The sequence below is a fragment of the Lonchura striata genome, chromosome Z (genome assembly GCF_050655825.1).
Source record: "Lonchura striata isolate lonStrDom1 chromosome Z, ASM5065582v1, whole genome shotgun sequence".
Taxonomy (NCBI): domain Eukaryota; kingdom Metazoa; phylum Chordata; class Aves; order Passeriformes; family Estrildidae; genus Lonchura; species Lonchura striata.
The window spans coordinates 81,938,595-81,965,923 of NC_140740.1; the positions used below are offsets into that span (position 1 = coordinate 81,938,595).

Sequence of the window (27,329 nt, forward strand, 5' to 3'; positions counted from 1 at the left end):
GTGAACACTTAAGTTATATTTGAAGCTATACAAAGCTATGTTAACTCCATATCTCTCTAAGATCAGTACAACATATGATGTAAAGTTTTAAGGGTACTAATGGAAAAAGATATTTTTACAGAAATTAGATTATATATGTTTCATATATAGTTTCCTTGATCATAGCTTCTTATGAGATAACAGTGTTAGTAGCACTTGGATTCCAAAAATTTGTCCTGGTAATATTTCCAGAACAATCAATCAATCAATTTCATTGATTTTATTAAAGAAAGTAAAATATGCCAAAACCTAGAATATATTATAGCTAATCTTGGGAGAGCTTTTTATGATACCATACAAATAAAACTTGTATTGCATATTTCTGTACAGTATGCATCCCCTTCTTTTAACATTATATACCTAGTTTTCTCATTCCTTCCATTCCTTTATATATCTCTTTTGAAAACTAATAGTTTTGGGCTGATTGCTAGGAATGATTTTCACTGCAGATTTCTTCCTGGCAGGCTATACTGATTCAGTAGATTACCCACCACTAAAGAGAAGTCCTGGAAATCTTAGTCAAAAAGGTTGTCCCTGATCATAAACACTTTTAGAGAGATATAAATGTCAATACTAATAAGCAGCTCAGGAAGCAGCCTGGACAGACACTCACAGAATACAGCAATTGTAATAAACTTCTTCACTGAATGCACAGTAAGAAAGTGAACAAGTTTTTACAGCTATCAAGAAAAACAGATAGTTATCTCCTTGCTCTGTAATTCTGATAAGGATAATGCTGAAGACATTGCTTTTCTCAAGAAAAAGAAAATATTTTAATGGCTGCCTGGGAGATCCCTGACCTAGTAGAGCCTGACTTGGAGGAAAAAAAGACCTGATTATTTTTTTCCCTTTAAGGTAGTAGAGTCAGTAAAGATAGCTAAATCCTGTACAATTATGCATGATACTCTGATGCTTAAGAAATGGAGGAAACAGCTGATATGAGAAATAAGAAACCCAGAATTATTACTCTTTGTGGAAGGTCCATCTAGCATGCCTAGGAGCATTTGCAGCTGGAGAGAATGATTGAGGAAGCTGATTGTTTTGTCCTTGTCCAAAGAGGGGCAGGTGAGAATATGCTGAAGCAGAAGCAGCAAAGTGAGAAGGAGGCCTTATAAAATGGAGAGAAACAGGAAAAACATCTTCCAAAGGGGGGACAAGATCTGGATACTTAAGTCAGTGAGTTTGGATGCTGAACAATCGCAAGGCAGCATTTAACTGGCTTGGGCATGTCATGGTATAAAGAGGGAAACTGGCCAAGAATGTAAAGGACATAGCTTAGGCACTGGAGCCTCTGTGGAAAGGCATGCTAGATTGTGAGTCCATGAATCCCCTGGGAGTTTGTTGATACATTGACTAGTGTCTGCACAGACTCTGGCAACAACACTGGGGACAGGTTAAAGGCAGCAAGAGCATTAGTCTCTCCAACCACCTAATGAGATGCCACAGTAATGGATGGGAGGAGTGAGGGTGCACTAGGGAAGACTAAATTCTTTGTCCTTTTGCTGAAGATGATGCTAGATCAATAGTTAAGAGACACAGAGAGAGATACCTGTTCTTCATCTAATGACAAAATGAGCAGAAGCAGGAACGGGCTCATTCTGAGGCCAAAAACAGGACTGTGTCTCCAGAGCAAGCTATCTACACCCAAGATCCAGCCCCAGATGCCTGCATGCAGCTAAAAAATGTAGAGGTCAAACTGACTGCCTTAATAAAAGTGCTGGAAATGTTCAGAAAGTACAGATATTTCAATGGCCCAAAATGTAACAGCTGGCAGAACTCAAAAACTGCCTGATTTGTGCAACAAATATCTGTACAACAACAGCGCCAGCAAACCCCAATCTGGGTAATCAAGCTGGAAAAGCAATCAAGAGAAAAAGAAATTAGGCTCTACAGAGCAGACTAAAGGTCTCTAAGTGTGGAATTTGACTGGCAGTTCTAAGCAGCTCTGGAAAAATTTGGGTTTGAATAGAGATCCTTCATTCTGCATTATGGATTATTCTTGATGCTTGAGGAAACTCAAGATTTGAAGTAACACCCCTGAGGCTCACTTTCTGAATATGTTTCTCCAGGTGTTTAAAGAGAACAGAGGCAAAACCTCAGTCCTTTCTCTGTAAAAAGAAAGTATAAAGGAGATGTTTCTTGCCTCCTGGAAAGCAAATCCTTGCTTGTAAGAATGGATTCAGAAATGCTCAGTAATACAGAGTACTCATGAGCTCAGTAGAGGCAAGGAGATGGGAGAACAGGAGGCTATGGTTTTGCCAACAGCAAGAAAGGGTGACTCCTTTTTTGAGGGCACTGTAGTTTACACTAGACAAGAAGCCTTTATCCTCCCTTCTTTTAAACACAGGCACAGGTTATACAGGTTGTACAGAGAAGGTACTCCTTCAGTCGAGGCATTCAGATGTCATCTGCAGACATTTCTGAGTGACAGCTCGAGGGGACCCTGCTGGGGCAAGGGAGGTTGGACTAGATGACATCCACTGGGGCCTTCCTGCCCGACTCATTCTGCAATTGTGTGAGATGCTCTCAGAAGGTCTGAGGCACTCTTCCAGCCCCAGGAGAGACACAGTGTGAGCTGGGGAAGCTGCTGGAGACCCTAAAAGCACAGCTTTGCTTTTGTGGAGGCCATGAGGCTCTTTGGCTTGTGTTATGCAGCAAGATTAGGCAAAAACCTTCCAGGGCCTGAGGATGGCTTGCTCTAAGTATAACTTTTAAGACCAGAGGTGAGGGATAGCACACTCCCTCATGGCCTCTGGTCATGCTGGTGCTGAAGCAAGCAGTATGCTTACAGACTAGCTCCATCCTGTCTTTCCTTCTGGTTCACAGGCTGGTTTTGAGCACGTGATGGTGCATTTTCTTCCCTTCTGGAATGTCGTTATCTAGTGAAGGAAAACATCATTTCCTAAAGCTTATCCTCTTGCTACTAAGATTTGCACTGAACGTTGTTGCCTGCAGCTCAAAAGCTGTGAGTGAAAGAAGTTTTGTTAATCAGGGACTAATTTTATCTCCAATTAAGTCCACAGTCAGCACATGCAGTCAAAATCCCAGGTGCATATCTTCACTGACTTAACTGGGCTACTCGAATTTATGCTGTTTATATAATAAGCTGAAACTTCTGTAGTAACAAACTCACTGTAGGAGTCATTATCAGGAAAAAGTTGCACTGAGTTCCATAACAATTGATGAAGGATATTAAAGAGGCAAATTTTGAGACTTTTTTTTTAATAGGTTTAGGTTTAAGAAACTAAAGTAATGCAGCTAATCTGGCATTACATTTGGCTGACCTCAAGGAAGTTTTAGTAATTGACCATTTTAACTTACATCTTAGGGGCTTAATTTGATGAAGGTTATATCCTGGATAATCCATGAAGATTCACCCATCAGTACCTAAACTGAGGTTGGATGAAAACATATTGCATACTTTTATTTGGCTTTCTTTGCATTTGATCAGCTTCTATATCTCTTAGGCTTCATTTCTGTTTTGGTATGAATTTTTTTCTTTCTTGTTCCATGCACTGGTGATGTTATTAGCATATAAATTTATAATGGGAGATAAAGTGCAGAATTTTTGAAGCATTTCCCATTGAACTTTCACATTCTGCATAGCTGTCCATTCAGTCCCATGGCTGGCACAGAAACTCTGGCTCACACAGGCCAGCATATTCCCATATCCCTGTCTGGAAATGCATGTGTAATGCACACTGAAATATTTCCACGGAAGTCCTGTCTTGGGCTAATTTTTAGAAGATACACAATTGCACAGAGGAAGGGTGAAACATTAAAAATACTTTCATGCTGTATGCCAGTATGAAGTATACACCTGGAGAACTGAGAAGATTAAAAACTTCATATCAAATTTAAATTGCTACCTAATATAAACTACCAGCATTTTAATTGGCAACTCTACATATTTTCCTTGCTCCTCAAATTATAGGTTAGGTCCAGAGTTGGAAAAATCAGTTTATTTCTGTCAAAGTCAAGGCATTTTTACCACCTAAGTATTTTGCTGTATGTATATTTTACATCTAAAAAGCAGTAATTTTGTTAACAGTGAGCTTCACAACACCCTACTTTATATAGCTAACTGCAGCTGGAATTTCACTCCTATTAATGTTAAGTGTTTGTGACAAATTACAAAGCAAGGCTTGTGATGATGGTCTCTCTTCTTAAAACAACATCAGTCATCTGGAAACTAACCACATGAGAAATTGCTTTTAAATCACCCTTCTCAAACACAAGATAACATTAAGAACTGTTTCTAGTAATTGCTTAAACTGTGGCTTGTTCATATTTGAGCTACAATATATTTATATTTTATTTAAAGGACTTAGAACCATCTTATTAATGAGTGCTGTCAGTTTGAAGCCTGTGTTTATCTTGAAAGACAGAGAGGATGAGCACAAGCACTTTTGTCCCTGTCAGGCACTGGGACAGGCCTGCAATATTCTTTGATTGGGAGGTAGCAACTTCCCAGATTCACTTCTTCACATGGCACAGATAAGCACTTCAAAGCTTTCCCACGGCAGGGCAGAGCAAAGGGTGTACTTAAACCTTCTGTTTCTTTGCAGGTGCAGTAAGTAAACAGCAACTCTTTCCTACTTTCTTCTGTAAAAAGGAAGGGAAGAAAAGTGTGCATGGAAAGTTGCAGTAAACAGCATGTTGTAGCTGCTTGTACTCACTGGGCTGTAAACCAGGCTGGAGTGACTAACACTCCCACGCTAGGTAATATAAATCAAAGCTAGGATGTTCAGGGACAGCCTAGGTTTCTATACAGTAATAACAATGCAATTACTTTTTTCTAAAAGTAATTAAGTAATTTCTATAAGTAATTGTTTCCAAGAAGATCTTATAAAATCTGTAACCATCCTATGACTCAGATATTTCAAACCGAGACAAAACAGCTGCTTAAAATACAGAATAATCTTCAGTGTGTGTCCCAAGATAAGAGTGAGGAATCTTGAAGCAGTGTTTCTGCAACAAGAATGCCAAGTAAAAAAAAAAAGAGGTGAGCAAAGTTCTTTGAAAAATATTTTTTTTTTATGGAAGAATTGCTGATCTGCTGTCTTTTCTGGTTCTTTAATTTAGTTCAAACTGGATCATCTAGGGCTAAAAAGAACTTGGATTTCCAGATGAAATATCTTAAGAGCTGACAGCTATTAAACTGTGGCTTTCTTTATTACTGAAACCTATCATAGAAACCTTTGGTTTATAACAAGACATTTCTTGGTGTGCTTGTCTAAGCCCACAGTCTTCTGTAGTATTCTGACATTAGGAAACATCAGTCTTTCAGAGTTGACAATGTTGTGTTTTGCCTTGTAGAAGTTACAAGTACAATGAAACAACTTCCTCCTCACTTCCTCCTGTGAGAACACAGCGTGTTTTCCTATTTTTCAGTTGTACCCCTTTATTACACTACATAATATCTTTTCCATGAACAGCAATTTACATGTCCTCTGACCTCTCAGTAACTGGTGCAGCTAACAGCCCCTTTGCCAGTCTGCAGCCCTCCCTTCCACCCAGCCTTGGACCCTACTGTGGGCTGCTTCTTCAAAGCCAATGCAATGAGAGAATGGGTTGAAGGAGAGGAAAAAGCTTAGGAAAAAGGATCAGGTCTCATCTGAAAGTGCATGTCATGTGAACTGCATATTGGGCATAACTGGCAGGCCTTTAGTTTTGGAAGCTGCAAGGGAAGAGACCATTAATTCCTCTGTGCCAGTTACAGCTGCTGTCAGGTGTTTGAAAGGGATGAAGAAAACCCGCTGCATGCCTAAACCTCAGCTAGGTGAAAGAAGCACATGGCATTTCTGCTCAAACATATTTTAAAAAAGAGCAGCCCATAGGACAGGAGACACTGGAGAAAATGTGATATCTGAGAAATGGACAAAGTGTAGGAGACACATGGAAGGAAGAGACACCGTCTTGGAAAGAGCCACACCATGCCAAAGAAAGGACACCCTGTAGGGAGCTGTGGCACACAGAGGACTCACTGTGAAACAGTGGAATAGTAAGGCAAGAAGCAGTGGAGGAAAATGAGTAAGAAGCAAGGAACAGCAGAAAGAACCATTACAAACTGACCCCAACTGTCCATTTTGCCCAGTGCCTCACAGAAAGAACTGGGGGAAAGAGGCTGATCCTAACACCTATTTGAAAGCAAGGGATATCGAGACCAGAAAGGGGTAGGAGAGGTGCTTAACTTGAGCTTGGGAAGGAAGGACAAAGGTCTTTCCCTAAGTGTTTGTTTATGTCTGCCTTTTTCCTCTCTGTATCTGAATCAGTAGTTGAAATTTATCTTAGCCATCAATATATTAAATTAAGCAGGAAGTCACACATGAGACTGCTTTATCTGCAAAGACCTATCATACCTTCCACAGGAGACAGAAGCCAGAATATTTGCTGTGCATGAAAGAGCTGGGAAGTACAAATGTCTTTAAGAAATCCATAGGAGTCACATGTGCTCGTCTGCCCTGAGATCTCAAACTACTCAAACGTAAGAATAGTTATTCTTAGAAACTATTTGCAGCGTGGCTATTGACTTTGTACAGCCTACTCTGTGCCCCTTCCCCTGTCATCCTTCTTGTACCATTTATCAATGCTTGTCCCCCACTGACCTCACATCACTGCCATGCCACAAGGAGAAGCAGAACTGGGGAAATTATATCCAGCGGTGCACAAGGATTTTCCGCCATGCTACATGTATTTTAACAGAACAAAATAAATCAAATGCTCCATTAACTTCTCATAAACAGCTGTATATTAGCTGTCTTATTGGAAAATGTTGTTCAAATGTTTTAACCGTTGGCACCAACTACCAGAATTTTGGGAATTCACACTTTCCTTAGAGGAACCTAGGTTTATATAGATACCAATAGCAGAGCAATTGTCAGGTCTTCAGTATTGACAGAGCTGTTTCCACTGAAGTTCAATCACTATTTCTTAAAAAATTGCATCCAATACAACCTCTCTTTCAAACTCCTTTTTCTGTGGGATGAGGCTTAACGCTTTGTTGATTGTAAACTCAATGTGCTCTTTCTCCCTGTGTTCTGACTAACCATGCAGAAATTCTTTGTTTTAGAATTTAAAACTACAATCCAGCAATGTTTGGAAATGTGTAAAATGCAATGCTCTAGCATATGGTGGAAAACACACAGCTGCATTTATACACTAAATAAAGTCCTTGTTTTTATTTCAGTTTTACCACCAGATGAAGGTACAAACAGAATGAATCTGTTGAAGTCAGTCACATTATGAAGCAGTTACACTGGGGAAACCATGGTCAGAATCAGGAACGTTTTTGTTTTGTCCTGCCCTTAGCCCATTTGTGAGATGTTGAAACACAGGCACTAAGGGAAGGAGCTAGGGTCACAGCGAAAATGAACGTCATCTTTTCTTCAGTGTAGAAGGGTCTGCATTATTCATTTGAATATTTACTGCTATCTGTGATACTCCAGTGCATTATGTCAGATTACAATCTGCCTGAGCTCTCTGGAATTTGCTTTCAGGTATTTGTATTTCTGCACCACTTGAAAAAATACCATGGTAGTAGTCTGAGCATGGAAATAAAAGCTGGGAAACCTGAAGATATGGTTCCCTCAGTAACCGTGTGTCATCCAGATTGCTCACAATAAGGCAAAGCATTAACAGCATGAACGAAAACATCAACCACTTCACTGCAGAAGAGAAATGGCAGTGCATTATGTCTGTAGAGGGAACCTGCCTTTCGTGCATTACTTGCTTTCATTCACAGAACATTTTATGCCTTGAAATTGCACTGCTATACTTTCACAAATTGCACTGCATGATTTTACAGGGCTCCTGACATGTAACAAGTGAAAAATTGGAAGGGTTTGCATGATGGATGATTTCTACAGGAGGACTTAATGTTGGAGGACACCTTCAGCAACCAGACAATGTTGCTAAGACCAGGCCATTTCTCTGGTAAACAAAAGACACTCACTCACAGATTTTGTATTTGGAACAAGTCAGCTTGCTCACTGTGAACTGTTAAAAATAAATTGATATTTGTTTTTATAAAGTTTGTGAATAGCTGTAAATTTCTCCATAAACTGACACAACTGAATTCATCCTCATTTGTGCCTATTTAAGTGTTACTTTTCACAGTTCCTTGCGTTTTTATTGCTGAAAGTCACATGGAGTACAGGACGTCTGGTCCTGTTGAAGCTGTTTACTACTGACCGATACCTTTTAGACCACCACTCTTGGTACACTCAGTACCTTTGCAGCTGTACAGATGAGGACGGATCTGTGCCCAGCTTGTACCGGCTCAGCTCAGGAGATGGGGGGAGCGGTGCAGCCCTGGAGACACTCACAGCCGGTGGGCGGCTGGACCACGCTCGCATCGCAGGTAACTCCGCGCCCGGCTTTCTGCTCTTTCTTCCTAAGATCCCCGAGAAGAGACGCCCCAGGGGCTGGCGCGGGAGGCAACGCGAGGGGCTGGGATGCCTCTCGGCGCACCTGGGAGCGCGGAGCTTCCCAAAAAACCGGCGAACGCGGGTAACCCACGGAGCGCGTCCCGCCGCGTGGCGCCGGGGCGGACACCCGGTTTGTTTTTGGCTGCACCGAGCACGCCCACATGCAAATCGCCGCGCACTCCCCCAGCCTCCCTAGGAGCCGCCGCTGCCGAGGGGAAAGAAAAAGACAAAAGCGGGGAGGAGAGGAGAAAAAGAAGGAAGGAAAGAGAAAAGAGAAAGACAAGCGACAGCCAGAAGACCCCGGAGGGAGGAGGAAAGCGGCGTGCGGGGCGGCCCCGGCCGTGCAAGGGGCGGGCTGGGCCGGGCAGCTCCGCGCCGCCCCTATAAAGGGCGCTGCGGGGCGGGGGCGCCCGGCAGCGCGGCGGGGCCGGAGCGGGGCCGGAGCCGGAGCCGGAGGGGATCGCGGAGCGGCGGCGGCTCCCCTCGGCACCCTCGGCACCTCCCCTCGGCACCCTCGGCGGCTCCCCTCGGCACCCTCGGCACCTCCCCTCGGCACCCTCGGCACCTCCCCTCGGCACCCTCGGCGGCTCCCCTCGGCTCCCCTCGGCACCTCCCCTCGGCACCCTCGGCACCCTCGGCGGCTGCCGGCCGGGCAGGTAGGCGGGGTGGGGGGAACGCACCCCGGGCGGCTGTCGGGGAGGCTTCGCTCCTCCTGGAACGGGCACAAAGCTAGAGGGGAACGCAAATGAGTGGTGGTGGGGTATGTGTGTGTGCGCGCTCTGTTATTGTTTTGGTGTTTTTCTGTTTAATTTCTTATTGCTTTGGGGTTTCGTCTTCCGACGTGGTGCCGCTCTCCGTGCCGGCAGCGCGGCTCGGAGGATGGTTTACGGTGTGGCGGTGCATGGGAGAGGGGATGATAGTGTTTGTGTGTGTGTGTGAGGGGCGTGGTTGACTGTGCTTAATTTTTGAAAAATAGTTGTTTTATTTTAGCTTATCCTGAGTGAGGCGACTCTGACTTGGCAGCGCTCACGGAGGGTGGCTCACCTTACCGCTGCCTCTCCCGATGGGTGCTAGAAGATAACGGGGGGGTGGTGGGTGGTTCATCCCCTTCACTCCTACGTGAATCCTGTAAAGTCGCGGGGGTGGGATAAGGGGAGGGCCTTGGGATGGGGGGGAGTGTAAAAATAAAAAAAATCGATGTGGCTGCCTTTGTGATGGGAAGGAGGCTCAGTTATATGCAACAAATTGTGCTGCTGCGTGCCAGACTGTTGCGAAGTCTGGAGTGCTGCATTGCAACCTATCATCAGGCTGTTGTTACAAAAGACGAGCTGCACAGCAGGCCAGATGCTTAAAACATGTCTGGAAAGATACTCGGATTCTGAATAAAAAGTTCTTATTAAATCCTAGTTTTTCCTAGTTTTAACCAGAAGTGCCCCCTTTCCCCCAAGTTGTTGGCCTGGGAGATTTTAAAGTCTGTACAAAAACATACTTAAAGAAGCAAAGCTGATTTCAAATGTGTTGGAATACACCTCGGTGAAACATCTAGATTAAAGCCTAAAAATGGGTTGAACATTTTTTTTTTTTTAATTACTGCTATGGATTAATGCATTAAAAAATATTTTCACCTTTGAAAATTAGTTGCTCCTTGTACTGTAGAGAAGAGCCACGTCTTGGGGATGGTCCATTAACAACAGATGGTCAAGCCTGCTGTCGAAAGGCTGTTGTAATGGAGCAGTCTTGCTCAGTTTTGAAAGGGGGTCATGGTAGCAAACATTCAATGCAAATGCTTTTTGTGCTTGGTGTTTGTGGCACAGCTTGACTCTTACAAGTGAGAATGGCAACATATGCCGGCACTTTCCTATCACTCAAATCAGTGTGTGATTCTGTGATGACACAGTAGGATATTAAGCTAAAGGGGCAGTACCTGGGTCTCTGCAGTGTTTTACTGATGTAACAGCTAAAAATGATGTTGGTGGGTCATCATTGTGCACATTTGAATTTTAATTTATGTAAAAGTGAGTTGTGTGACATAGTCTATATCTGGTATGGACAGGAGCTTAATGCCTTTACTCATGACATTGTTTCTTGTAATCATAATTTAGTGGGGCTGATTATGGTTAAAATTAGAAGTCAACCCTTAATAAAAAAGATAGCCCTATAAATTTGGCCGCATGGAACACAAGTGTTGCATAGTAGAATTTAAGTTGAACCTGTTGAGAATATTTAGCATTAAATAATAAAATACAATGTTTTTTTAGCTTATTGTAGGTGTTCTGAAGGGGTTACTAGCTGATGTCTGGGCTACAAGAAATCACATTTTGCTATAATTTGGTATTAGAGAGTAATAATCCAGCAGCTAGCCCGCAACTATTTACAGTAACTTTCCTCCAATAAGTTGCTGCTGAAGGACATGTTGCCATATGATAGTTATGTGAAATAAACACCTTGGGTGCAGCTATATATAAGATTTTAGTGTTTTCCAGAAGTCATGGGAATCTTCTGGCTATTAGTTCCAAATTTCCTCTGAACAGAGCCGCAGAGCAGTGTGAGAAAGTATGTTGAAAGTTTTGTAATTCTCTTCACACACAGAGGCTGAGGCACATTTATAAATCAGTGTGCCATAGGCAGCTGTTAGTAAATCTTTTTTGTAATGCTAATTTTTTTTCAAACTCAAACGTCACTCAGTGCTGTATTGATGTGATCAGAGACTTACTTGATCTGATACCAGATTTGGTATATATCGTTCAGGAATAAGCCATAGTGACTTAAACAATGTAACAGCAGATCTTCTATGCAGATCCTGTGTTGAAGCATTCTCACCTGTTAATCAAGTGTAATACACACATTTAGGAAGGAATTCTTCCCTTGCCTACATCTCTGCAAGGCTGTTCTCTCAGCATTGAGTTCACCTGGCAGAGTTAGACTCACAAAGGCAGAGCAGAAGGAGGATTGGTACTGAGCTCATCCATCTGTGGCCAAATACAATCAGCTCTGCTAGTGTTTATTATGTGCATTGCAGCATGCAGGCACAGTATTTCTTAGGGTGTGGTTTCTCCAGCACTTTAATCCAGAGTAATTGAAGGTTGCTAGTCAGCTAGTAATGGACTGGCTTCATTTCCCCTGGTCTACCTATTCTTTTCTCTCTATGTCTGTTTCATCCTTTGTGCAGGCACTGGAGTTCACCAACCCAGGATGAGTAATTGAAAACAAACTCTCCTCTTTTTGCATGGTGGTTTTGTTTTTTTCACCCCAGCATCCTGTGTTCAGAGTCTTCTCGTGGCTTTGTGAGCACTGGTGCCAGCACAGAGATGATGACAGAAGGGAGCAGAGAGGGACCCAAACTACCACTTTGTTTGAGTAACCTTGAAGCAGGCACCCTCAGTGTTTTTGTAGGTCTTCTAGGCTGGGCAGCACACCAAATCCTGAAATAAGTCCAGAGGCCATGGCTGACCAAACATCATCGTATTTCTCTTTTGCTGGTTATTCTTGATGACTCCTGTGAGAGGAGCTAGAGTCAGGGTTTACCATGTTTACTAAAACACATTTTATATATAAGCTTGGTTTTCCTTGATTGTCTGAGGCTGCTGGGGACTCTGTCTGCTTTCTTCAGGTCTGGGATGGAAAAAATTAACTCTTCCTAAGATTATTTCATATTTATGCCAGCTAAGAATTTGAATTATGAATGGTAAAAACTTTTTTAGTGTAGTTGATGAGCATGCACATCTGCAGTTGCTGATACTAAGAGTGTAGATAAAAATTACCATGGTAAAACTCTGCTTCTAGTGTTTAAAAGATGATCACCACAGAAAACCCCAAAAGTTAAAATGTCTTATTCTGTAACTGCATGTCTTGCTTGTGTTGGGTACACAAAAGTAATACAGATAATTCAGAAGAAATACCATGACTAAAACCACTGAATGGAGTACCTGAAGTACCCTGTTCCCTTTCTTTAAAATACTTGGCAGCAAAGCTAGTCCTGTCTTTTTTAGCATTTTTTGGTGTGGAGAAAAAGTATTTCTGCTCGCTTCAAGGACCAAGAGAGAGACAGAGTAGGATGGAAAACTGTTGATGCAGCTTTCCTGACACAACAGGCTAACACTGTAGGAAAAATGGAAGCATTCAGATCTTTATTCATGGGTTATTAGCAAAAAAGCTTGATCATAGATAATAAAAATGCATGTCAGTTTGAATGCCATAAGTATCCACATACAAGCTGACCTTTTTCCTCTTCTGTTATTTTTCTGGAGGAGTGTTGCTTAGCAGAGTTCTGCTTAATGCAATCGTCTTGGTTTGTGCTATGCTGACTTTGTTAGAGAACAATTGGAGTTGGACAGAAAAAAGAGAGCACAAAGCCTTTCTAATACTGTTCTGACTTGGGCTAGATAGCAAGGCTGTTCTCTGTGAAAGAACAGAGTTTTTTACCACACAGTTCAGACTTAGGTCTGGGGATCTGGTTTCCTTTATAGCAAGTAGCAGGCAGGGTTGTGTGGAAGACAGGTGGCCAAAACCTGTTAGCACTCTACTTGCTTGACTCTTGGAAACAACGTGCAGTTTATTAGTCTGTTTCCAAATGAGTGGCTGTTCCTGGGAGCAAGCAAGCCATGCAGCCAATATTCGTTAGCATAGTACTAGTTAGATTAATAAAGGTCAAAATTAAGCCACATGGAAGGTCTTAAGCCACTAGTAGCAGTTTTGGTGATGTAGGTGACAAAAGCAAGGCTAGGGACCAGGAAAACTTGGATCCCAGCACCTCTGCCCTTCTTGTGATGACTGCTTCCTCTCACCTACTTTCATTATTGTTCTAGTAATGGCATAACCAAAGTTTATATTCTGTATGGTAGAAGTTAAAGTGTGCTTTTTCTCACATTCAGGATGTAACACATCTTTTTTGTAAAGACTTCAGGCTCTGTTTCTAGTGCCAGCAAGCTGTGCTTAAGTCCAATGTTTTTAGAGATATGCCTGCTTTTACAGTTGAATTTTTGTGCCTTAAAAAGAAACAAGCAAGTTATCATAAATGTTCTTTGAGAGCTGTATTAATGAGGAGTATATTGATAGCTTGGGGATCTATTGTTGGCTTTTTTTTCTCGTCCAGTTATTTTAATTATGTTCCTGCAACAGGAGTTTGGCTATGAGTGCAATAAAAACAGTTAGGTCCAAACTTGAATGGTTTAAAAAACCCCAGAACTCTCCTCATTCAAACAATAAAGCTGCACTGAGCTTTTCTGAATGCAGATCCATGGATATTTATTTGTGGTACTAGTATAGGAGCCAAAATTAAAATCTACTCTTCCTCTGCATTTGATGTTTATATTTAATAAACTTAATTTAATGGATCCTTCATTTGTATTTTTATTCTGTGAATGAGAAAAATGCTTTTTATTTAATTTGTCTTAAGGTATTTTAGATATCATAATTATTCCTTACCCTATTAAATCAGAGTAGCAGTTCTTACTGCTTTACTTCCCATTTCTCTCAAATTTATATTTAAATATTCATGCTAAAGTAATCAATAAGACTTTTTTTTTCTGTGTTTGAAGAGATCTGGACTAGGTTCTTTCTTTTAGCAAACTAATAGAATCACCTGTCTGCCATCAGACATGTTCTTTTATGTTGTTGTGACATACTCTTAATATTCATCTCTACAGCTATTCTCCCAATTACATTCATGTATACAAAACCAGATATAATTGCAAAATGGGATTCTCTGTTGCGGTGTGCTTTGGTGCAAGTGGAACTTTCTCAACACCGTTAAGGATATTCTAAACTTAATGTAAAAAATGTATGTTTTGGATCCTGTGCTATAAAAAACTTGAAAAATTTCTTTTTGCTCATCTTGCTCTCTTGTAAGCATATTGCTTTTCCCACTTCATTCTACTTCTGCACTTGCTTGCTTGTTTGGATTCATTTGGTTGAAATTTAGTTGATCACAGCTCTTTAGCTCTGTGCTTAGTCCACTGAAGCTTTAGGAGCAAACTAATGGAGCTCCATCCTGAAATTTGTGAAACTTCTGAATTGTGAGATGGAGTTTAGGACTTGCACAGATTCTCTCATCCTTCCTTCCTGGGTATGTCTGAGCATGATGTTGAATTAGGCGTATATTAGCCTGCTTTGCATGGCTTTAACTGCCATGCTCACCTAAGAATTGACTCTTCAGTGGTAGGGGTGCTACTGGAGCTGAAGAATAGAAAATGTGAGTAACAACTGTTTGCTCTTTGGATCAGGCAAAATGGGAAGATTGTCACATGCTTTCTGGCAGTGCTCCGAGCTAACAGCCCTGTGCCACAGCCCTGTGCCACATACCTGACTCAGCAGGTATGTGGGCTGCCTTATCATGTGTGCCAGCTATTTTCATATTCTTCTATGAATAACTTTAGAGATAAGTGTTTATTGAGGTCTGTATGGGTTGCCAAGATTGATCATAAATTCATTAGTCTTCATAGATTGATCTGACACAAACTGATCTCAAAAGTACTTGGGTATCTCCTTATCACTTTAGTGGATTACCATCTCCCATATCAGCACAGTTGGATGGTAGCTATGTGGGAGCCAAGGTGGTCTTGTAGGCTTTGCAGACAACTCTGCTCAAGCTGACAATGGCTGCTAAATACTGACTTTGCTGGTTTATTGCTTTCTTTCGTCAATGCCATTTCCTTTCATTGTGCTAGAGGCTTTTTCTTGGCTGATGTTTTTCTGCATAGTTCAGGGATATTTTTGTTTTGTTTGCTGTTACTTATAGCTGTGCACAGATATCAGTGCAGTTGTGTAGATATCGAGTTTAACAGACAGCTTATTCTTTTTGCCTCTGAATCTTGAAGGCACCACTGTGATGTTCTCTACACTATAAGCCATGTTGTGTTCTGCTCTGTTGCTGAAAACATGCTGGTTGATGGCATGATGTTCCCAAATGGCAAAGATAGAGAGGAAGATAACACTACAATTTCTTTTGATGTTGTAGGACAGGCATACACTCAAACTACAGTTTAATCTTGTACTGAACACCTTTGGTGTCGTTGTCTTGTCCCAAGATAAACAACAAATTCCAAAAGCAAGATGTAGCGGAAATGACTTCTTTCCAGAAAAGTCCTTACGAATGTGATGACAAAGGTACAAGGCTTCATAACTTTGCTCAGTAGAAGACAGAAATATGCCAGATGCTTCAGTGACTCTGCAGTAGGATCATGGAGCGCCTGTCACTGTTGTGCTTTTTAAAAGCAGGTATCTGATCAGTGTAAATAATTCAGTGACCAGAATGTTCTGTGGAAGGGGTGGTGGTTGAAAGTGTTTCTCTCCTAACATTGTCTGAACATGTGGATTTCTTTTGGGAAAAGCTGCTTTCTTAGGGAGGCTGTGTCTTCCTTCTCCCCTTTGTGATTGCTGCCAAGCAGAAAGGTACATTTTGCAATGTGAATTTCTTTACCCCTGTTTCCTAGTTGCAATTATATTATCCTTCAATGGGATGTGTCAAAAAATGGATGGGAAAAGTGACTGGGGTTGTGTAGCACAGCTTTTTGCAAACTGTGCTGATGATACTATACTCAAAGAGCAAAGCCTAATGCCATGAATTGAGCTCAAATGTCGCAATTATTATTTTAGCAGGATGTTCTATTATTTCTACATTCCACTAAAAAAAAGCCATTCTGTGAGAGCCAAAAAAAAAAAAAATCTGCTAATATGGACTATGGATTCTTGGACATTGGCCGTGATAGAGCAAATCACATTTTGTGTTTGTTTTTGCCTTAAAATGGATATATTCTTGCCCTTTTTTTCTTCCACAAGCGAAGTAGTGGACACTCAGTGTAATGTAGGAAGTTGAAATGCTTCATGTATTTCACAACCTTCTAGTGGAAGCTGTTGGCTTTTTTTTTTTTTTTTTTTTTTTGTAAAATAGATGACTGCATTTCATCTTGTGTATTATACTTGACACTTAAGCAATCCTCTTGCCTAAGTGCATACCACAGTCCCTTGCATGTGGATTCTTTACGGTAAGTCCAGCTATGGTGCATGCAAACTTGACATCTTCCATTGCATTGGAGTTGTGCTTGTTTTCATCAAGCATGCTAGAAGTAATGAGAGCCAGTTGTTGTGGTCATTCTGATAGGCAGATATTGCTGACCTTTGACAGGTTTTTCAAAATTTCAAAAATTAAAATTTTCAAAATTACTCTGCATGTTGTGTCACAAGGGAAGTTTGTAAAGCAGCAGTCATTTTTTGAAAATGTGCATGTGCGTAGATATTTTAAGGAGACACTGAGGGCTCTGAAAAGTGTAGTCCAGTCTTTATAATGGAGCAGTTTGCAAGCTAGTGTTTTCCTCTGTGATGAAGTTTCGTGTGATTTTTTTTTTTTTTCCTGATTGGAAAGGATAGGCCCACCAGTGTCTCAGAAATATATCCTAGGAGTTTGGCTTTGACAGAAGAGGCAAGTTAGATACTCTGAACAGTTTAGGACCAGGAATGTCAGTGTTCATTGTATTAATTTTGGGCCTAAATCATCATCTGTTCATCTGTTCATAGTGGAGCATTCAGAAGAACTCAGCACATAATATACTGACTTACAAAATAGCCATTTGCTCAATTCTCATCCCAAGGCTAAATAACTTTAGAAGCCCCTTGCCATTTTGCCCAAAGAGCTGGGAAGCCAGATTGCTGCTCCTGACATGACATTGTGTGACCTTCAGTCATGTCAGAGCAAGATCCAGGCTTGCTCTTCTGTGTAGTACCTAGTGCAGCAAATACAGCCTAACACTGGGCTTGAGTTCTGTCACTAGTTGTTTTCATAGCAGCAGTTCAAGCAGGTTGTGAACAAGTATTTTATTGTTGGCCTGTGCTGAAAGGAGTCATTTTTCTTTGGTTGTCTCCAATATCCTGTGAGGTTGGAGCCCCCTTAAATAATAATGTGAAATTATTTATTCAGTGTTTTGTAGCTGTGTGTATGCTGTTGCAAGGGTTCTGTTGATGAATGGGGGGCTCTGTGTCTTTGACCAGAGGTGGCAAGTTGCTAGAGGTAATCTATAAGCCTGCATCATCAGATTCCTGGTATTTTGGCATTGCCCTTTAAATGTTGGTTTTACCAAATTTTATATGCTCCTCAAGGAGGGAAAACAAATTCAGTTGGATGGCTATGTTGAAAGTAATTTACTGGTTGCCTTCAGTATTAGTAAGCACTGGAGAACAAAACTGGAATCTGTTCACTCCATAACCCAAGGCCAGGTAGTCAGTGTGAGAAGTAAACCAGTAGAGGATCTTGCCAAGAGCTGCCACTAAAATATTGTTGTTTGTCATCCTAATCAAATTCTTGTGTGCTTTACCCAGAAGCTCTCCAATCACATTGGTAGGAACAAGGAATTGCTGTAAACTCTGTGACATGACCTGGGTGATTTTTAAGAGGAAAGCACTTCTCACTGAAGAGCTCTTTAGGTGCAATAGAAGACTTTGTGTCCCTTATCCATTTGGCAAAAGGGACAGAAATGTCCTCTATGGTGAGGTTATGAAAGAGCAGCTTTTAGTGTCCCTGTGCCTCCAGTGATAACGATCCTGTGTCCCAGGCAAGAGCCCATAGGTCCAAAGCTCACACCTCCACTGCTGATCCTGCACTGGTTGTGTTTGCTACAGACTCCAGCAGTGCTTAAGCCAGGAGGTGGACGTGTAGGATCTGATGGTTTCATTCTAATCTCTGCTTTTGCTTGCTTGTGGCCTTAGGTGAGTTGACTGAACTCTGTGCTGCTAATGCTTTTTATGGCACTTTTTTGCAAAATATTCCGGGCTCTTGGGTTAAAGGATTACTTTAAAAGATTGGTACTGTTATTTGTGTGAAATTGTTATTGTTCAGGGGGCTGTTTCCCCTCTTTCCTAGAGCTCCAGTAGATGTCATAAGTTTTTTGGCTGCTTGGAAGTTTTAGTGATGGGAATGCCAGTTTTGCAAGCTTACTGTGACTTTAGGTCACAGAATGGACATCACTTTTGGTGCTTTATTAATTGCCTGCTTCCACTGCCTGCTGGGGATTTTATGTCCAATTACATCTCTAGCAACAGGACAAAAATTGCTTGCATTTGTCCACAGCTGCTCTTTATGTGGCCTAATCTTAACATAATTGGGATCAATACTGTTTTTCTCCTTCTAGTTACTGTGCGGAAGAAGGGAAATCCTGGTGTTCAGCTGAGAAGTGGCCAAGGCTCTAGAACCTGATCTGGGGACTTGGTTCTAGACTCTAGACTTAATTGCACCTCTGCTACACTAATGCCCATCCAGGCCACTAGTCCTCTGGTGGTTTGTCTTGTGTAGATCAGTGTAGTGGTTTTGGTTGACCAATTTAAGATTTCCTGGCCAATGCACCAATTAATGTGGTGGGTTCAGTGCTGGCCAACTGTTAGTGCACCCACTAGAATATACTTACTCATTTCTTGCTGTGAGATAGGATTAGGAGGAAGGCAAAACAGGCTCAGAACTTTAAAAGGGTATAAAGAAAGCTTTATTAACAATAACTAAAAAAAGAATAATGAGAATAAAACCTTTAGAACAGTTCTCCTCCCTCCACCTCCATACACCCTCTTTTCTTTCTCACTGACAATGTAAAGAGAAAAAACTTGGGATTTCTAAGTCAGTTCTGTTCTAGAACTACTTCTAGAATAGTCTTTCTTCAGTTCACTTAGGGAAAAGAGTTTCCCTTGCCATGCCATGGAGGCTTCTCCACCAGAAGCAGTTCTCTTGTAGCTTTTAATTTCCATGAATAGCAGACCCATGGGAATCTGCAATTGTGAAATCACTCCCATCTTTCACAGCTTTCCCACAGCTGCGTTTAGGGGCCATGCCAACTTATGGGGTACTATTTTAAAGATGAGCTGTTCAAGAGCAAAGGTTCTCTTTATCTCTGAGATTGTCTTCATCTCTGGGAGCAGAGGTCTTCTTCTTTCCCTGGGGGAAGAGGGTCTTCATCACTCCTCTCTCTGTTCAAACTTCTCATGGGATCACCACTACTTCAAAATCTGCTTGCTTTAGCATAGATGCCTTGGCTCGTATCTTTGAACGTGTCATCTCCACATACTTTACAACGAGTTATTGGAAAAAGAGTCTGATGTATCATTTACTTTCCTCTCCGTAGCCTTACAAGAGGATTTCAACCCAAGTTTAAGCCATATTCTCATTCTCCTTCTATCTGGGACTTGACTCTTTCTTCATTAACCTTGATGTCTTCATGTTGTTCCTCTGTGTGTCTTGACTCTGTCCTTTTCTCTCACTGGAGGGAGGATTAAAGGTCTGCAAGTCTTATTTATGCATTGGAAGGGTCGGTATCTCACCCGGGGCCTGCTGAGCGATCCCTGCCGGGCGGCAGCCGAGGCAATGGCAGTGATGGATTTTCAGCACTGGGGCTGTGTCAGGATGGGCTGGGTGTTCATTTCCAGCTGCAGGGCTGCCTCTGGCCTCGGACACAGGACACAGCGCGGTGGCCACACTGTGGGGACGAGATGTGAACAGCACGGCCATGGCCTCAGCCTGTGGCCTCCCCTCCCTCACCCAGCCAGGAGCGGGGAAGAACTCTCTCTGCAAACCAGAAGAGAGATTTTTCTTGGGCTTTGTTCGTCTTTAACATGCGTGTTCATGGAGGCGTATTCAGCTTTCTAGTGGTTTAATCAACTGTCAGTTTTCAAAGCTAGTTACTGAGTGGTTTTGGCACAGAGGAAACTCTTTAGCAGCTTCACTTAGAAAATCACTTCTGTGATTGGCTTCTTCCCTCCTCACCAAATACCAATTAGGGCAAAACCAGCACAATCAGAATGTCAGTTCATGAGTGAGGCACTTCTGATCTGCCTTCATCCCACAATCCTGAGAGGGATCTGCTCGCCACTGATGGCATACAGATCACTGGAGGACTCTGACTCTAGGATTTGCAGAAATCACATGGCTCATGGTATTGTTTCCTCCACAAAATGCAGCTTGACACTACCTAAAAGAAATTAAATGTCAAGATATTTATCAGTGTTCATAAAGAGGACTATAATCCTGCAGAAATCCAATGTTTATGTTTTAGTTGCTTCTTCCAAACTGAGTCTCATTTGACTTGTATAGACAAGATCTATTGGAGTTAAGCAGATGTACCAATTTTTTGTCTGGGGCAGGAAGCAGAAGTGCTAGATCATGTCTGCTTGTGAGAAAGGAAAGTGATGGCTCCTGTAGCTCATGAGGGCATCATGTGTAGCTGTTAGATTTGTACTCTCCATGGCCACTTGTTCTGTGGAGAATTGCCAGTGGTGGTAGCTTCTGTGATAAGGAAAATGTGGCTTAAAGGATGGGGGCTGCTAGCTTATTTCATGGAGTCCACTGAGCATTCCATCAACTGGTGAAAGCTTTTTAGCTCTGCTGACAAGGACTTTGTTTAAATAGTCTATAGTGTCTTGCCAGAACCCTGAAATGTTCCAGTCTCATAAGGTTTGGTAAGTTCACTTTGTTCCCTCTTGAAATAGTGATTTTTTTTCTCTAGGGGAAAGGTTTTTTTGCCTACCCAAAGAAAGCAAACAGCTGCATTGTTTGCAGAAAGCTGCTTTTGAAGGCTATTTTATGTTTACTTAGTACAGACAACAGGCAAGGGGGTGGAGAACTGATTTTCTGCCACATTTTACTCTCTAAATCTACAGCTGTAAAAAGGGAGGGATTATTTATTAGCAATAAATGAATTTATTAGCATTTATTATTATTTATTTAAGAGGGATTAAGTCTGGAGACTGTTGGTCTACCAACTAATGGACTTATCAACAGCCATTCTACTTTGAAAGAGCAGCTAGCACCCTTTCTAGAGAGAAAGGGCTGGCCAAAGGATGTGTTTCATTGTCATTATTTTCAGAGGTTGCCCTGTACCCTAACTTTCTCTTGAGTAATTTTCTGAATTGCAGAAAATGAGATAAAACTGCAGCTGTGTATGTCGGGAGGCTGTTCAGGACTTCTGCAGCAGGGCAAAATGGAGGGAGTCTTCTGCAAAGACAGACCATGGGACAAGTGTGTGTAATCTGTGCTTTAATTGTGTGGTTGGGTGTTGTACTGTGGTACTTCATATCACAGGAAAACTAATGCTATGGGGATGGATCCCTGCAGCTTTTCTTACTCTAGACAGAAAGTAGTATTTCTGCTTCAGGCAGTTCTGGATGAGTGTTAGGTGTGGTCATTGATAGCTGCTGTTGGCTCAAAATTTTACACAGGTGAGACATAAAATCCATCATTGGAAACTAACAGAGTTTTGGCACGGCAGTACTAAATGGCGAGTTGTATTTCCCAGCTATGTTGAACTTACCAAACTGGTCTGAAGTGGTGATAAAGTGGGACTTCAGCTCTAACCAAGTTGGAAGTGTTGGGTTCATCAGTTATCTGAGTCTCTGCTTACAGTTCTTGCCTATTGCGAGCTGGAAGAACATCTGAAAGGATGCTCAGCCACTTTCCCCTGGTATTAGTTTGCTGAGTGCTTTCTGATGGATTAGTTATTCAAGTGAACCTTGTGTCAGCAATGAACCAAGTATATCAGCTTCTGTGGATGAAAATCACAGGTGACTACTAACAAACCTATTCATCAGTCTGTAACACATACTGACTGGGGCATACAGTGTCATTGCAGCTGTCACCCAAGCATGGCTGGAAGAACTGGATACTCTTCAGGCTCAGGTGCACTTCCATTCTTGATTAGCCCACTGTTAGGCTCCATGCCCTACATTAATGCAGAGATTTAGCTGGTATGCCTACATCTGGACAGTCATTAAAAGTCAGTATTTTTATGTCAGTTAAAACTTTTGTCCAGGCAGAGCAGGCCAGATCATTTGTTTTCTTCCCAGTAAAGTTTAGCTTAGAAAGCTGAAGTTCAAGCAGGTGGCACAGCTGAGTCTTCCTAGCTGTGCATGCTTCTGGCTGGTCAGCTGAGATGAGTTAAATGATAAAATACATGCCTTTAGCTCGCTACAGTTTGCTGACATGAGGTAATCTATAAAGCAGTATTTCCATGCTCTGGATCCTGTGGACTGACTGCAGTTGCAAGGGATCAGTATCTGAATTTTCACTGATCTGCATTAAACCAGCTACCCTTTGATTTGGGTACCCTTTGATTTGGGTTCAGTCATTCCACAAATTGATTGAACTTCTGTTTTGCCTCTGTGCAGGATATTAAGGTGCAGGAATAGGATCTAATTCCATTGATGAGAATACCAAAAGTCCCTTTGACTCTCCATGTGATACTTCTTGTACGCTTCTTGAGGCACTTCATTCTTATGGGTTTTGGTGTTTAGCTTTAATTTCTGGAAAACAGTGGAAGTTAGGGTTTTTTTGCAGAGATTTAACACTATTGGGGGCATGGGAATGAAGTATGGAGTGGGTACTCTGAACACCCTTCTGAAGATAAAAAACAGCTATTGCATAACTACCCGTGACTGTTAGAAGGCTATACAGTCCCTTCCAGTCCTCTGCTTCTGTATGCCAAAATTGTGCAATGGCTGCAGGATTAGACTCGGGCAGCAAAGATTTTGTGGCATGGTGGAGAGCACAAAAAAATCAAATGGAGGTCTGTGACCCGCAGACCAGTACCAGTATCCTTGTGGGAAAATGCATTAAAAGAGCAATTATCTTAGTGTTCTTAAAAAGACTTTTGTACCGTATTAGTGGTCAGTAAGTGCTTGTGTACTATGTGAGAAGTAATCCAGGTTCCCCTTTAGAGTAAGTAAAAGTATTGCTAAATCCCTGAAATAATATTCAGAAACTTAAGAGTAGAGGTAGTACAAAGAAGAGGTAACAATATTCCCTACTTAGCTGTGTTGCTAGGTTGACTGCAGCTTTAGATATGTAATATTGGCATCAAGAGGAGGTGCTTCAAAGACCCCCCTACCCCCCCATATCCAAGGCTGTAAGCAGAGGGGTGCTTTGGGTCTGTGAGCATGGATGCAGTCATCAGCCAGGATTTGTCCTCGGGTTTTTCCCTGCTGTGGGTGTGCCAGTAGCATGCCCAATACCTTTTGCTACATATTCCTGGTAAGTCATGGTTTACCAGCCAGATGTGCATGGATCTGCCGTGTGTTAGTGTCAGGGTGCTTCACCCAGCAGGATGCACTGGGCAGGGAAGGATGGCTGTCCTGCCTGACGAGCTGGGCACGACTCTGTGAAGGTGCATCTGTGGAGGTCTGTCAGCGAGTTAGAGCAGCATCTGGCAGAAGTTATTGAGACTGTGCTGACTGCATGCTCTGCTGCTGCTGTGAGGTTTAGTTTGTAAGGTTTTGTATGCATCTATTACTCCTCTTTGGTTCTCTGTACTGGTGTTAAGAAGCACTGTTGTCCTGTTGTGATACTACTGTGTAATCGCCTACAGAACTCAGTGTCACAGGTTTATTTTTGTTAGTCATGTTAGAGAATTTTTTTTTGTAACACAGACCTACATTATTAAGAGAAGTTTTTAGTCTGCAAGTCATTGTAGTAATGGAATTTACTTTTGGATGTTACTTAAAGATGAAAATTGTTCATCACCTCAAAGCTCACATCCTTAACTTTTTATCTAATGTTACTCCAATGTAGGTCTGGCCAGAGAATTTCCCAAGGAAGCCTTGTGTTCCTAGGACATTTACAAATTTTTGGTAATCGTTTCAATGCAGTTTGCAATCAGACATGCAACTCTGAATCTTAAGGCTAGGTTACTGTTGTGTGAGACATCAGATTCAAAAGTATGTGTGTTCCAAATTTAACAGGTATTGGAAAGAGTGATTCTCTTGCTGTATGTTTGAATCAAGTGCTAGTTTTCCTCTTAATGCTGATTCTGTCAGCAAAGTGTATTCAGGTACATGAATCAGAATTAATTTAATGTGGTTTAACTAAGTTCCTGTGCAGACACTTACTCAAGATTCAACTGCTCTTAATTTGAAGTGGCCTTAAAACTTGGAAGTAAATTAAGATATGCTGAATTAATTCTGGGAAAATGGTTTCATGACATTTAACTAATATAGTGAAAGCTCACCGTAGAGCTTTAAGATTGAGCCTTGTTGGAATGGTACTATACTATGTTCTTATTAATTGCCACCAAAGAGATTAATTTTTAAAAATTATTAATATTTTTTAATCCTCTGTGCTCTTGTACTGTAGCAAGACACACATTTAATGCACAACAGTGTTGGAGGCCAGGTGGTTACAAGACTTGAACACAGACTCAACAACAATTTTTTTTTCACTTCATTTAAATGTTAACAACCCTATCATCCTTCTTAGTTACTTACCTTCATGGGAATGGGCATTTCTCCCTTGCCTGTTAAATGCACAGCACTTTCTCCTACAAATGGTGTTGATTGAACTTCAAACAAAGGTTTTCCTAATTTGACAGACAGCTTTTCACCATTATAAAAGTGAATATGGAAAGAGGCTTTAAGGAAAAAGGTTGAATTGTATGGTTCAGACTTAGTCAGAAGGATATTTAAATAGTTTTTCAAAGCCTGTTACTTATTCTCACTCTGAGCTGTCCTTGCACTTGGAATTTCTGAGGCAGAAAATAAGAAAATTATATAGCAAACCTCTTTTTGTGCTTTGGAGCTCTGAGATGAGAAAAAGTGAGTCTAAATCTGAGCTTACTGAGACCCATGAGACTTGGTTGGAGAGAATAGGGTAAGAAAGAAGGCAGTGGGGTGTTCCACGGAGGCACTGCAGGGTCACAGAGTACAGCTTCTTGTCTTTCCCTGTCTTGTTGCCTTTTCTGTTTTGAATGACAGAACTTTCCCCTTCCAACTTTTTTTCCTGTTTTTCTTTTCTTTCGCTAGTTAATGCCTGGCCACAACATCTGTACTGTGGACTGCTGCTGCTACACAAAGAGAGCTTCTAGGCTTTGCTGAAGGAAGATGGCTTTCTGGACGCAGCTGGGATTGCTGCTATGGAAGAACTTCACGTACAGAAGAAGACAGACTGTAAGTATTAGCCCAAGGGTGTTTTGAGATCTTAAGTTACCATCTTGTAGCTTTCAAGCCTATACAGCTTTTCAAGAAAAACTGGCAAACATCCTGTACCTTACTTAATGTTCCTCCTCTAATGATCCCTGCCTGAGCAATTGGTCTGGCTTTGGAAAGACTGTATTCAAACTGGATAGAGTGGTGGGTGGACAGAAACCAGAGGGCTTGAAGGTGCTCAATACTTCTGTCCTGATTTCCAGTGTGAGAGTGTGTTTGAGTACAGATCAGGCAAGGAGGGTGCATGACTGCTGTGTGCAGCAACAAAGATGTGAAATGAAAACCTGTGCTGTGACCTGCTCTGCTCTGTGGGTGAGGCATTGCCAGGCTGCAAGGATGCACCCGTGAGTCTAAAACCTTTTGAATGCTGCAAGCTGCAACAATGACAACAAAATCCTGCCACTTCCTCATGGCAGAAGTGGCAGAGACAATAGCAGACATGTCCAGTCACTTTAATAATTGAGAGTATCCCAAACCTGCTATGTAACTTTACAACAGAAGATATAGATTAAGTGGATGGTGTGAAACGTATTCTTGCACTGGCATGAGGGTAGACCCAGGCAACTGATGTTCTTCTGCCAAGGTGTGTTCTGAGTGGCTGAAAATGCTGTCCTCACCATCTGTTAACAGTGTGGAAATCTACGTGTTAAGAATAGACAATACATAAGAAGAATTTCTCCTTGTGATAAAAAGGACACAGGAGTGTGGATCCAGTATGGTGTTCTTGAAATTCTTTTGCCTTTAGATTGAGACCTCATAGGATGCTGTACCTCTTGCAAGCAGCTAAAAGTCTGAGAAAGCATGGGGGTTTAGGGAATACCTGTGTTGGACAAGGGTGTGATTTGTGCAGACTTGTTCAGTGGATCTGACCTTGAGGAGGTATCAGTAGGGAATGCAAAAGGAACACGAGTTAATGAAGTGGTGAGTGGAAAGTGGTCTCTGATAAGCTTTCTGAACCTTTCAAATGTCAGGATGCTTGCCAGCTGCTTGGGTTGTTTTAGGAACTCAGTGTCACAAGAGAGGAAAGCCTATCATATTTACCACTGGTAATGGTCACAGTCCCTGAAGTCTTCACTGAGGTGTCTGAGGCTTGTTTCTACAGGACTTGGGTCCAGTGAATTCAGAGCTGGAATTAGTCCACTGTTAAATAAAACAGACAAGGGGCTCACCACCTCTGTCTTTTCTTGTATATAAACATAGCTGCCAATGATGACAAAGTTTTTGTTTTGTGTGTTTTTGCCCTTTATGGAGCTTGATCTTCCAGGATAGGACTGCCCACCAGAGGGGTCATGGATTGTGTCAACTGCAAGGAGTGAGCCTGTCTGCTCTCTGAATGTGCGTTATGTCCTGGCCTTGTGAACAGTCTCCTAGTTTAGAAAAATGTTACAAATGAAGCTGGGGAAGTAGTCTCAAAGCTGGCTGTGGCTCCTTAAGGTTGTCTCATCTCAGCAATTGCCCATGTAACCTAGGCCCTAAGAGCTAAAAATACTCTTCCTATCCTGCTACTAGAGGTCTAAATTTTGCAGGTTACCAGACTGCCTTTAGAAAGTAGGGGAATTCTAGAATGTTGTGGGATTTTCTGGAGTGATGTCTAAACTAGATAAACCAGGAGGCTATTTCAGGGGAGCTGAATTTTACAGTGGGAATGATGGTTTGATATGTTTTTGCCAGGATCTTCTGAAGATAATAGATCATAGAGACATTAAGACTGGAAAAGACCTCCAAAATCATAAAATCCAGCCTTTGTCTGAACACCACCGTGCCAGCTAAACTCTACCACTAAATGCCATGCCCAGTTATTTTTTGAACACTTCTAGGGACAGCAACTCTGCCACCTCTGGGCAGCCTGTCCCAATGCCTGCCCTTTTCACCCTTGCAGTGAAAAAACTGTTCCTGATGTCTGACCTGACTCCTGAAATGTCT

At 41.8% G+C, this 27,329-nt stretch overlaps 1 protein-coding gene across 4 annotated transcripts in view; it reads left to right on the forward strand.

Annotated features, from left to right (window-relative positions):
- The first annotated feature begins 8,930 nt into the window (after positions 1–8,930).
- Positions 8,931–27,329, forward strand: part of ABCA1 (ATP binding cassette subfamily A member 1) — a 91,947-nt gene continuing 73,548 nt past the window's right edge. For 2 of the 4 annotated variants that reach the window (XM_021534836.3, XM_085565988.1), the window contains exons 1-2: positions 8,931–9,124; positions 25,224–25,367. In XM_021534836.3, the coding sequence (XP_021390511.3) occupies positions 25,302–25,367 (66 nt within the window). In that variant the 5' untranslated portion in view covers positions 8,931–9,124; positions 25,224–25,301. The other 2 variants (XM_085565987.1, XM_021534834.3) reach the window with 2 other exon arrangements.